At 48.1% G+C, this 13,189-nt stretch overlaps 1 protein-coding gene across 1 annotated transcript; it reads left to right on the forward strand.

Moving 5' to 3' along the window:
- The first annotated feature begins 1,936 nt into the window (after positions 1 to 1,936).
- On the forward strand, positions 1,937 to 12,089 carry LOC107108494. The gene is made up of 9 exons (XM_015408930.1): positions 1,937 to 1,982; positions 2,644 to 2,757; positions 3,549 to 5,237; positions 6,333 to 6,432; positions 7,136 to 7,284; positions 7,454 to 7,566; positions 8,161 to 8,250; positions 9,932 to 10,054; positions 11,892 to 12,089. The coding sequence occupies exons 1-9, from the start codon at positions 1,937 to 1,939 to the stop codon at positions 12,087 to 12,089; spliced, it is 2,622 nt and encodes an 873-aa protein (XP_015264416.1).
- Positions 12,090 to 13,189: the final 1,100 nt, after the last annotated feature.

The raw sequence follows: 13,189 nt of genomic DNA on the forward strand, positions 1-13,189 counted from the left end.
AGAACAACATGGACATTCAGTGGAAAGGAGGGGGTGATTGGAACTAACCAGGAAGTGGGGGGACTATATGCAAACCTTCCTTATGTACCCCTCCTCAGCCAATGAAACTTAATACCTAGAATTTTGATGTATTTTGCACACAGTACTTTGGGGGTTGCATGAAAATCCTTTCATGGGGTGCAGATGGTTTTTGAGCAACATGCACCAGAAGTATCAGTGGGTTTCCCCACTGTTTTCTTCCCACGATGGCAATGACAATTAATGGAGCGCTTGGCAGCCATCCATGATGTCATGTCTTTGGGGCTTATGTGGCCATGTTAAAATGAAATGGCTTTTCTTGTGGTTAAAACTGAGATGGATTTGTGTGTGTGCTTGATCCATTACCACTTCAGTATCCTGTTCCCCTCAGTGACCAACTAGATGCTAACAGGAACCTCACAAGGAACCCCATAAACAAGGCACCCCACCCACATCTGGCCTTGCCTGAGTTTGTTCTCCAGCAATAGCAATTCAGAGGCATGCTTCCTGTAACCTTCCCCAGTGTTTGTCAGAGGACAATAGGCTCACTTTTAGGAAAATCAAAGATCATCCTGGTATCAGGAAATGCATAGCTCTCTTCATATTTGGCATACGTATCTATTCCTTGCCTGGTTGAGCATCAAACTGCTTAGTCATGCTCACTGTAAATGTGTTTTGATATCTTTCCCAAACTTGACTTTGGTTGTCTAAATAAATCAAAGAAACCACAGGTTGTGTCAGACAACTTGAAACAATAACATAAAGCTAAGGTCCTTTTGTAGACCAGAATGCTGTTCGACCTGCTGGGATGACTTGCAGTTTTTAGGCGGTGTAGTTGCTTGATCCTCAGGGGGAACTGAGGGCTCTGCCTCTGCAATGGGCTGCGGCTGCCACCCCAGATGCTGCATGGGGGGAAGCTAAGAGGGCCTCCTGTTGCCAGTTGACATCCTATGGCCTAGTAGAATTATTCATTGCTTATTTTATTAAAATTTCTCACTCCGGCTCTTATATCCTATTCCTGGATCTCCAGGGTAGCATATAGCAGTCTTAAAATGATTCAAATAGGGTTTTTTATTATTAAGAAGAGCCCAGTGAAAAATTAGGCCACCCTTTTTGTATCTTAGTCCTCTTGCAGAAACTCATGCCCTATTTGCTAGGCTGTTTGTGAACAAAATTGCTTGCATCCCTACTGATCTGGATACAACTATTAGGTGAATGTGGAAACGTCCAGGCAGTACTTCTCTTTTCAGGAGTTCCAGCTGCTGATAACCAAGGCTGTGGAAAGGATACTTGGCTCTGTTTGGGACGTGGCTTATTCTCCTGACCCATAACCATCCTTTAAAAAATAATAATAATTAAATTTTCAACTGTTAACAAGACCATAACAAGAACACAATGAATTCCAAACTGCAACATGACATAACCCAACATTATATCCATACAGAATAAGCTCAAAAACATAATACAAAAATGATAGCATGTAGCAAGAACAGGTATAATAAGAAAACATGAATGCTAACCATTTAACAACAACAGTACAAAAGAAACCTTAGCCAATATTGATGGACCATAGTAAGAGCTAGAAGAAGGCAAATAATTTATAGTAGTTATTTTTGGGATCTTCCACATGCGGACCTTTATTTGTGTTAAGGTAGGATAGGACCGTAAACCATTCTGCAAAAATTTGAGTTCTATTTTGAGGATTTGACAGAAGGATTTGGTCAGAAAATTTTAGCCATTATGAAGAAGTCCCTTAGTTTATTGATCCATTGAGTGACTGTAGAGGCTTGCCTATCCTTCCAGAGTGAGGCCGGGCCAGGTTCACGGCTCGCGGTCCGCATCCCGCATCCCGCCAGGCCAGGGAGGAGCGAGGCGGGAAGGCTATAAAGCTCTTGGCTGGGCGCGCTCGGGACGGGACATGGAGTCGCTGCACCGCGCCGTCGGGTTCCTGGCCGTCGCAGCCGGTAAGCAGCCCGCTCGCCTCTTGCTAACTTGTCCTCGCCTCACTCGCCAGCCGCAGGCGGAAGGGACTCGGTACCGGGACCCTGCCTGTGGTGTCCAGGGTCTGTGCTACGGACCCGGTGGGAAGCTGGGGTCCCTCCCTCGGCGCCTCCGCCTGCCGCGGAAACGAGCAGCGCCGCCGCCTGTGCGCCTGGTTTTCGCCGCGGCGCTCCTTCTGCGCTCTCCGCGCCTTTTGCAGGACTCGAGCGGCACGACATGGCTGCGAATCGCGATCCCGCCTGACGTCGGAGCAGTTTTTCAGCACGATATTAAACCGAGTTATAGCCTTTGTTGTTGTCCATGGCTCAGCGGGTCAAAACTTTTGTGACGATCGCCCCGTTTTTCTTTGTTCCTCATCCTGCAGCTCAGCGCAGTCCCGACTCCCGCGGCTCCTGGTTTGGCCCTTTCTCCTGCAGGTCCCCTTCGGCTTCGCGCATCTCACTTCTCACATCCCCACCCGCGCGCCCCCCCTTCACCCCCCACGCACGGCGGCTTGTTTCCTTGCACGTCTGAATATTCGTCTTGGGTATCTGGCTGCCACGTAAAGGCCTTGAAGTTGCCAAAGATCCACTCCCCGCTTGTCCGATTAACGGCTTCAGTATGTGTCCCCTTCCTCCCTTCCAGGATCTCTCTTGCTGGCGGTCCATTTCTACAGCTCCGCCGGGCCTACTCCGCTGATCCCCAGCTCTGCTCTTGGGGTCCTTCTGCTCCTTTTATCACTTCTTCTGGCATATGCAGGTGAGAAAATGGTAGATGTTCTCTGGAAGCTTTGGAAGGCAGACTGTGTTTTGCTCTGTATATGTTGATTGATGTTAGTGTACTTTTGCCAGTTTAACTGACCTAATGTGTAGGGAGAGGCCAGGGCTTTAGTGGAGGAGCATCTGCTTGGCATGCAGAAGGTCCCAGGTTCAGTCCCCGGCTTCTGCAGTTGAAAGGATCAGGCAGTAGGTACTGTGAAAGACCTCATCCTGAGACCCTGGAGGGCCTCTTCCGTCCAGTGTTCATGTGGACCACAGATTTCAGCTCCCATCACAGTATCTGGAAACTTGCATACAATGCCAATGAACACGTGTGCCAGGTTACTAGTTCTCATGGCTGCAGGCACACGTTTTGTTTACTTTGTTTATATTCCCCCTTCTCTCTAGTGGGGATGCAAAGCAGCTTACATAGGTCTCTCTCTTCTCCATTTTATTCTCACAGCAGGTCCGTGAGGTACATTAGATTGTGCTGTTTGCTCGAGGTCATACAGCAGGCTTCCATAACAGACTGGGGATTCAACCCCGGGTCTCCTGGTCCAGCCTTCTAACTGCTACACCACAGTGGCTTCATCCCTGGTTCCCAAGTATGGCTTCCATGGATGGAGTTGTGTCTCTTTAATTGCTCGGGGCTGTCATTAGTTAGGTTGAGAGGCCGTTTATAAAACCTGTGGCTAAAGATTCTGTTTATGCATTGTACTGACTTACATTTTGCAGCCCTACAAGTTTGGTAACAAAACTGTTGCTTGTCTTTTTTCAATCCTCCGTCAACAGGGGTACGGAAGAGCCGCCAGAATGCCTCCTTGTTTGTGTCACTCTGCCTGACGGTTTCAGTGCTGTGGTGTGGCTATGGAGTGATCCAGATCCTGGCTGGGCAAGGGGTCCTCCCCGGCACTGCTGACCTGCGCAACGCAGCCGTGCCTGGACTGGTAGCCTTCAGTCTGGGGCTGCTCCTCATCAGCCTGGTGGGCTTCCTCCACAAAGAGGTCCACCTTGCCATGATGGCGTCTGCCATTTCTCTGGCCTGTGCCCATGAAATCGCAGCCGTTTATGATGCTGCCTTCGGATCGTCTGCTGTGGCCTGCAATTACATGGTTGTCTGCTTTGTTGGGGGCTACGTCGGGTTGGGGAAGTGCCTCTTTTTTCTAAGCCAAGAGAAAATTGCCCTGCCTGGCACAGACCTGCCCAAGAAAGAGGCCAGCAACAGGCAGGGTCCAGACAGTGGCACAGGCTCAAATGACTTGACTGCATTCGGCTTGATCCTGAACATGCTCTCGGCCAGTGTCTTGGGCTGCCGGCTCCTGGGGGTGACTGATGATCTCTTTGTGGGGCAGGTCCCCTGGCTCTGGGCAGGAGGGGTCTACCAGCTTGGCGCCTCCATCTTCTCCTATCGTTCCCTGGATGCGCTGACTGCCACTTTTTTGGGCTTCACCTCCCTCCTGAAGTTTGGGGAAGGCTATTCCCTCTTGATCCTGCGCTGGGTGCCTGAGGAGCCCAGCTTCCCCATTCCATTCTCAGTGGCTTTTGCTGTCCTCTTGACCATTTTGGCCGTTTTCATTGCTATTGACAGCCTGGCTGATGGCCTCTATCTGCTGTTCTATGTGGCCTTGTGCATCGCACTTGCCTGCAGTCCACGAGGCTTTCTGGAAGGGGGCCCTCAGGGTGTGGCAGTGGCCATTTTTGTGGCCTCCACGCTCCTGACTCTTCTTCACCTTTACAATGGGAAAGCAGAAGTTAAAATCCCGAGGGGGGAGGGAGTGCTCAAGGCTTTGCTCTCACGTCTCCAAGTTTGCAAGCTCCGGGAGGGGAATGACCTCCACACTCCCTATCTGGGTTACTCCAAATATGCCGATGCCGAAGTACTGGGCTATGCATGCAGTGTGCTTGCTTCTTTTGCCATCACAGTGGCAGCAAAGCCAAACTCCCCTCTTGCTACAATAGTCCTACCTTGGGTGGTGGCTGCAGGGGGGCTCTTGAAGCTTCTGTGTGGTTCTCTGGCTTTCTCCCGTGGCAAGACTTTAGAAAGCAGCGCTTTCATTGTCTATGGGTTTATGTGGATTATCTGGGGCATTGCCAGGTATGGGGGGCTGTATGGTGCTGCACGGGGGTTCCAGGTAGCTGTGGGCATTGTCTCGCTCATGCTTTTCAATGCCTTCCTCGTCCTTTGCACCCTTTTCCTGAGCATCTCCTGGTTCATCTACTCCCTCTCCTTTGAGCTCATACTCATCAGCTTCCTGTTGGATGCGGTTGGTGCCACCTCCACTGGTTATGACATTGCTGTCACCATCATCTTTGGCTTGGTCAGCTTCTACTGCTTTCTGAGTGCCCTGGTCAACTGCACTTTTGAGAGTCCTCAGCTCCCCGTGGGACGTCCCATTGTGAGGCTCAGTGGCTTTGGGGGAGGAAGCACCAAATGTCTTCATTTGCCAGCCAGGAAAGCATCTTCAGTCAAGCAAGTTGCAGGTAAGGAAACAGTACAGCTGGTGAGGCTGTTTTCTGGGCCATAGGCAGAAACTTTGATCATCTACCTTTATTAAAGCTCCTTCAAAAAGCAGTTTGAACACATGCCTTACACTAAGTGAGACTCTAAGTCTATCAGGGTCAGTATTGTCTACTCTGAGTGGCAGTGACATGCCAGGGTCTCAAGTTGAGGTCTTTCACATTATTTACTACCTGAACCTTTTAACTATGTAGTATGTCTTGAGTCCCAGAAAGGCAGATTATAAATAACATAAATAAATAGTTTAAAAAGTGGTGATATTGGGGATCAAATCCAGGACCTTTTGCATGCAACACTGATGTTCTATCACTGACCCACACCTCCTCTTTCAGTTGATGCTGTACACTATTCACCAGATTGTACAGGGAGCTCCTATCTTGTCAGCAGACTTGGCTTTTTGTTCTGATTTTGGACACTTAAATCCAGGGGTCCTTTCGTAGAAAAAGAGCTAGGGGAACTCATTAGCATAACTCATTAGCATATGCCACACCCCCTCACATCACCGGAAGTGTGTCATAAGGCCACACCTCCTGACATCACCGGAAATGTGTCATAAGGCCACACACCCCGCCCCCAATGGTCCCGGCTGCCGGTGCCGGCCTTGCAGCTCCACTGCCGAGCCCCATGAGGGGCCCGGCGGTGGACCTGCAAAACTGTGTTCCCCCGCATCCCCCCCCCAAATGACCTCTGGAAACTGCCTTTGGAAACCTTAAGAGTCAGTTTAAAAGTCCAAGACAAGTACTGGTGTTTTAAGAGAAGGGGTTTGACTACTGGAAAGAGTGTACCAGCCTTCAGGAAAAGGAAATGACCTCTGCTTAAATCTATTTTGCCACCTCAGACAAAACAGCCCTAAGGCAGTGTATAAATTTAGCATATAAATGCACACAGCTGAGCTTAGTTGTCTCTTGCAAGTCCTTGCACCAACAAGCTAAGCAGGGCTTGCCTAGTTTATAATCTACCAATGGACAGAAAGAGTCAAGGTACAGTGTCCTGCACTCCCTCATCTGTGGGTCTGTGGCCTGGCATTGTTAACCACTAAGCCCATCCTTTGGTTTCAGAGATAATGAAGAAAGGGGGCGTGTGTGGGATCCCCACAGACACGGTATATGTTCTTGCAGCAGCCTGCTGTCAACCTGATGCTGTGGAGAAGGCTTACAAGTAAGGGGCAAGTTCTCCATCCAGGGTTCCTCTGGCGATCTAATGCTGGGGGTGGGGGAGCTGCTATGTTTCTTGGGTCTAACACAGTCATGGACAGAAACCAGTGCAACTCACCTTCCCTTAGCAACAACCAGGACACCTTTTGTAGCAGGAACTCCTTTGCATATTAGGCGACACACCCCTAATGTAGCCAATCCTCCAAGAAGAAGAGCTCTGTAAGCTCTTGGAGGATTGGCTACATTAGGGGTGTGTCGCCTAATATGCAAAGGAGTTCCTGCTACAAAAAGAGCCCTAGAACCACACTCCTGCACAGTGTCTCTCTTAAACTCTTACTGATACTCTCCTCCATGTAGATCTCCATGTGATACTCTCCTCCATGCAGATCTCATCCCTTTGCACATGCTTGGTTCACAACTCGCATCTACATAGCTCTTCTCAATGACACTGGAGTAACCTGCCAACTTCACACATTGCTTCCCTTCCTCATTCACACGCCAATAGCCATGACTTTGTTCTGAATCAGCAACCCAGGAAGAGGCATGGGAGATAATTCTTGGGTCCGGGAGTTGAGAGGATGGATTGTGTAGGCACGGTTACCATGATCAAGGAATGTGTCTACTTTCAAGGCATGGCTAGGGTCTTCAATCTGAACTTGCATATTTGCTAGACTTATTGAACCTCTTTGTTCTCTCTCTCACCCTAGCACAAAGCACCAGGCTCAGGACCGTCCCATGTCGCTCTGGATTTCAAGTCTGAAACAGCTGGAACCGGCCAAGCATCTGTTCAGCCCTGTCCTCTGGGATTTCATGGATGCTGCATGGCCATCACCTATCAGCTTGGTGATTCCAAGGGGTTAGAGAATCTCTTCTTTGCTGCTCAGACTTCTCCTCTTTAACCCTTCCCTGTTTTTTGGATTCCACTTCTCTGTGTGGTGCTCCTGTAAAGGGCCATTGGTCTCAAGAATCTCTTCTGAATGGGAGAGCTTTGATGCTGAGCAGCTCTTTTGTTTTTTCCAATGTAGGTGAATGGGTGGATTACCTGGGCATGAAAGACTCTGCTAAATATGTTGGTACCCCTCAGAGCGTAGCTATTCGCATTCCAGATTGCTCGGTCACTACCCATCTGATTGACTTGGTGAGCTAATCTAGAACCTCTGCCTTTATGTGTCTCTGCCTTTAGGGTTGTGAAAGAGCATGGAGAACTTTGGTGAGCAGTCCAGGGATACACTCTACCACTCACCTCTTAAATGATAGGCTTAAAATAAAATATAGGTGAAATCTGTGGGGTTTGTATATCTGAGCCCTGCTTTGATAGCTTGTTCTGTACCAGGCTTTTCAGTTTTAGAGGGGTCTGAGACCTTGGTTGGTCAAGACAGAGGATGGAAGGAGAAGACAAGTACTACATCAGTGTCCAAAGGACAGTAGGGGTTTATGTCAAATCAGGGAAACTGATGGGAGGTAGTTAAGGAAAGTCTGGTTGCCTAGGGTCAGAAACTGCTTGTTTGTTTTAAAAAATGTCCCCTCATAAGGGCAGGAAACCTTTTTTTTAAAAAAGCATGTCATCTTTATTTAATATGAATTCCTTGACAGGTGCAGTCCATAGGGAATTGCCTCATTCTAGGATTTGCTCTAATATGGGAGGAAAAGCCACCCCCTGTAAATCTAACCCTATGCATGCAGTTCTCCTTGATCTTATGAACAGCCTTATGCTCTCTTTCTCGGTCTTCAGGTTGGCCCAATTACTGTCACATCTGCCAATCCGACAGGAGAAGCAGACACCACTCACCACAACCAGGTGTATGCCAAGCTAGGAGACAAGGTAAACTCTATGCAAGTGGTATCAAACATGTGGCCCGGGGGCCAGACCAGGCCCTCGGAGGGCTGCAATCCGGCCCGTAAGGCCCTGGCTGTTTCCTGCTTCCTTTCCCAGTTCTGCTGCTGTTGTTACATTACAGCTTACTTTACCAGACTCTCTCAATCACACAGGAGAGGTAGATAGGCAAGCATCTCCTGTTCTATTGAGAGAGGCTGGTAAAGCACTGGCTGAGGCTCCTCCCCCTCCTCCTCCCAGGGGGAGGGAGGGAACCCAGAGCTCGCTTTCAGGCCAGTCTGCCTCAATCATATTCAGGACACAAAGGGAAGCCTTTCTTTTCTTCCACTGGCTGAGGCTCCTTCCTGAAGGGAGGCAGGCAGGATGTTGTTGCCCATCTTCAAGAGGTCGGCTGATGGAGAATTTAAACCGGTACACCGGCTCGAACGGCTGCTGGAGAGTTGCTCGGCAATTGCCTTCTTCGCGGGAGGAGATCAAAGCCTGTTTCCGCTTCTTCCGAAGCGGAATCACGCCAACCTAACACTCCCTCTTAGGCGCTGCTGCCTGCTTGTCCCCCCCCCTCGCTGGGGAGCGATGCGCTGGGCTAGAAACTGCCCAAACTGTCAAAAGCAGCCGTCGCCCACTTCGCACAAAAGTGAAAGTGCGTCAGTCCTCCATCTTGGCTCGACCGGAAGCCCTGGCATTACATTTTATGACACACATGGCCCGGCCCAACAACGTCTCATTTATGTCAGATCTGGCCCTCATAACAAATGAGTTCGACACCCCTGCTGTATGCAATTGCTTGTCCTCATGGCAGACCCAGCTCCCATGATTTTAAAGGGAGCTTCTTAAACCTTTAGGTTACCAGAGCTTGAGCTCAGTGCACCTCTACTGAGTGGAACTTTGTGGGTTCAAACATCTAGAGCAAGAGTCCCCAGTGTGATGCCCATGGGTACCAACACCTCTCCTGGTGCCTGCCGAGTGTCTTTCGAAAGTGGAAGGGGCCAAATGGGGCTTTGCCCTGCAGGGTTTCTGGGTGGCCATCGGAAATCTGACTGGCTCTGCAGATTTTTCTAAAATGTTGCTTTGGCAGCAGCTGCCACCACATCACAAGGATCTTAAGCACTGTGTTCATTTTAAAAGATATCCTGTTAAACAGAACTTTTGCCCGAAGCGCTGAAGAGTTATACATAACCTCGCTCTATGACTCTGCCTCCTGTGGCAGCCATTTAGTGGCTGCAACTACCACCCTGTGTCAGACTTCCAAAGGTGCCTGCAGGTTCAAATAAGTTGAGGACCCTTGTTCTAGAAAGACCCAAAACTTAAGTGCTTCTGATTTGCTCAGGATCGTGAGCTGCTATTACAGAGAGATGCATTCACTACAGCTGTGAAGGGGTGGGGGGAGGCAAACAACTGAGCCTCTTCAGTTACCTATCCTCTTTCCCCCCAGGAAAGAAGAGCAAGACCCAAGTTAAACTGGAGAAGAGAGAGGGCACCCCCCTGCCCTCCACTCTCCATTTGTCATATGAAAGAAAAAGGCAGGAAGGATGCTGTTTTCCATCTAGCTCAGAAGTGTGTCCATGACATTGGAAAGCACTAAGGCAGGATGTACGTCTTGTATAAATTACCAGACCAAATCTGGAGAGAGCTTCCTCTCTTCACTCAAAAAATGTCTGATCCTTTCTAGGTGGATGCGGTTCTTTGTGATGGACCTTCTCCAGAGAACATAGCCTCCACAGTGGTGGACTGCACCAAGATTGGGAGTGGGCACATTGGGTTCTTTAGAGTTGGCCTTGTCCCTAAATCCCAGGTCAGCATTATCTCATTGTTCCTTCTCTTGTACAATAATTTTTGATGTGTTAAGTCAGTCACATTGTTTATTAGAAGCCATGTATCATTGCAAGCACAGCACTATACGTACACAAAGTCTGCAACCCCCAATAGACCTGATTAAATATAGACAGACAGATAGATAGATAGCTATAGATATAGATATAGAACTTCTATACAACAGGTAGTACAATTGGGGGCCTTTGGGCATATATACAAAAATGTAAATATATTGGCACTCCAAAATATCTACCATCCAGGGCCACAAAGGATGTTATCTTTCTTTTAATAAATTGTTATCCCACCTTCTTCAAGGCAGCTTAGAGCAGGGGTGTCAAACCTACGGCCCGCAGGCCAGAAGCAGCCTGCCCAGGGTTTTAATTTGGCCTGCGAGTGGGGCTCTCTTCTCTCCCCCCTCCACTGCCCATACTCACCCTTCTGAGCTGGAGCTGCCTCTGAATGCAGGGAGCAGAGGATGGGGCTGCCAAACTTACCAGTTCGCTCAGCCATTGAGTGCGTTCCTCTCTGCCTCCCAGCCACCACTCCCAGCCTCCATCAACCTCATCAAAGGTAGGGGACCTGGGGTGTCTTTCTGCTGTGATCCTTGGGCTTCTTCTTGTTTTTTTATTTTAAAAATTGCATTGCCAAATCCCACTATTCCCCACCTTTCCATTTTAGGCAGGCATCTTTTAAGGGTGGGAGGGAGCGTTTGGGACCAACCACAGTTAAAATATAGAATTCTACAAACTCAAGGAGCTCCAGTTTTGCAGAGAAATATTAGCTTTAACATCACGATCCCTCCTAATATGGGGCTCCAATGGCATATCTCTGCTGCCTGGCATTATATTTTATGACACACATGGCCTGGCCTGACAAAACCCCATTTATGTCTGATTGACCCTCATAACAAACAAGTTCAACACCCCTGGCTTACAGGCTGTACACATTTTTTCCATTTTGTTCTCACAACGACCTGTGAGGTAGGTTAGGCTGAGAGAGAAAGCGATGGGCCCAAGGTCACCCAGGTGGCTTCAGTGGGAGTTTGAGCCCAGGGCTCAGGCTGACACATTAAGGACTACACCACACTGGCTCTCTGGAAGAACAATCTCATAAATGCTTTCCTTGAAGCCACGCACGTATAATCTCTTGATATTAACTTTGCTGAGAAGAGTCCCTCTTGCTAACACAACATCCCTGCAAGCCACAAGTATTCTGGAAGATCTCCATTTCTGACAGAGATTACCCAAAATCAAATGGGTGCACTCAAAAATCTAGAGGGCTTGCCCTCTGCACTTGGCAGCTCACAGTGCAATAGTATTGCTTTGCCCAGCTCCTAGAAATCAATGCATTTTATAGAGCATCAACTGTGCTGGTGACTTTTGCAGTTGGAGTCTGAATGTAACCCTGTGTAGTCTGTCTTCTAACTGCAAGAAAGTCAGCCTGTGTATGCAAAATACCTAGGGTTGCTAATCTCAAGGTGGTGGCTGGAGATTTCTCACTCTTACAACTGATCTCCAGGTAACAGAGATCAGTTCGCCTGTAGAAAACTGTGGCTTTGGAAGGTGGACTCAATGGCATTATACCCCATTGAAGTCCTTCCCCTCCCCAAATCCCACCCTCCTCAGGCTCCACCCCCAAATCTCCAGGTATTTCCCAATGCAGAGCTGGCAACCCTAATAATAGCAGCAGCTGTGCCTTGAGACCAGGAACTCTTGAATACTGCCACGACTTCATTCAGAGGAGACTAAACTAGGAGGAGAAGGCTACAGACCCATGGAACACTCATCCAGTCTTGCATTCTTTGTCTCCATTCTCAGGTGTTACAGATTCTGGAGCGGGTCCAAAGAAGATACCAACCAGGCCACACCAATAATGCCCTGGTCATGGAGGGCAAGGAAGAGCAGCAGACCCTGTGCAGAGCCTTCCTCAGCAATGATGCTCATGTTCAGGGAAACTCACCAACATCATATACCAACAAAGCATTCTGTACTGATGAAGGAGGTGCCCCTCAGTGAGCAAAACTAGTCCAGATGTAAAAATGAGTTTGTTCTCAAACCAGGCCCTAAGGCCCATTTTGTTCATTGAAGAAAGTCCAATTGCACTTTGAATATAGGCTTCTGAAGTAAGATAGCTGTTGCCCCAATGACTGCAGCTCCCTCCTTTCAGCTGCCTGCTCAGCAGATGGGGGGGGGGGACAAACATCTGTTAACCAGGAGAGTGTCCTGGCCTGGAAGTGGAAGCTGGATCATCACCAGTTGAGATCTCATGACAGCTACTCTGGGGCTTTCTTTTCAGCCTCAGTTCTCAATCTGTAAATAGTATTAGTGACTCACCTGGCAGGGCTCTTGTGATATTATGGGGAATGTTTCCAACATTCATAATATCATATGGATATTTAAATATTAATGAGCTATATATAGTTGTTTTGGGTTGCATTCCAAAACTGTTGTCCTTTTCTTATAACTTTTAAAAACACATATTTCTTATATACAAGATTCTCTTATCTAAATTATTTTGTGTCCTTTAAAAAAAAAAACAACACTCCTAAGTTAAATACTGCGAATGCTGATTTTTTGATTATTTGGTACAGGGAGCCTGTGATCTCTTGTAACATCAGTTTCCCCCCCTCATAATTTTATTCAGATTCTTTTCTTCTTGTGTTATTCACTGTGTTATTCAGTAGACCTGTTTAAAGAAGAGGAGGCTGCTTACCTGACAGGTCATTAGGGGGTCCCACATCTTTGCAGAAAGAATGAAGTCCTGCAAACAGAGACCATTTTCTGTAATTGCCTAATACCTGTGATTCCACGCATATTCATTTTGAAGTTCTGTTGGAATTAATGGGATTTGTTTCTAAGGGTACTCTGGAATCAATAGCTAAAATCAGGGCTCTTTTTGTAGAAAAAGTCCAGGAACTCATTAGCATAATAGGCCACACCCAACACCAGAAACTCATTAGCATATTAGGCCACACCCCTGACAGCACAGCTCATTAGCACATTAGGACGCACCCCCATGTTACCAGAAGTGTGGTTATCCAGCCACACCCACCTTTTGCTTGTTATTCTGTTTACCTTGTTTGTTGTCAAAACCCTGGGCTTTTTTTGTACCAGGA

Source organism: Gekko japonicus, unplaced genomic scaffold, assembly GCF_001447785.1.
Source record: "Gekko japonicus isolate JY-2015 unplaced genomic scaffold, Gekko_japonicus_V1.1 scaffold19, whole genome shotgun sequence".
Classification (NCBI taxonomy): Eukaryota; Metazoa; Chordata; class Lepidosauria; order Squamata; family Gekkonidae; genus Gekko; species Gekko japonicus.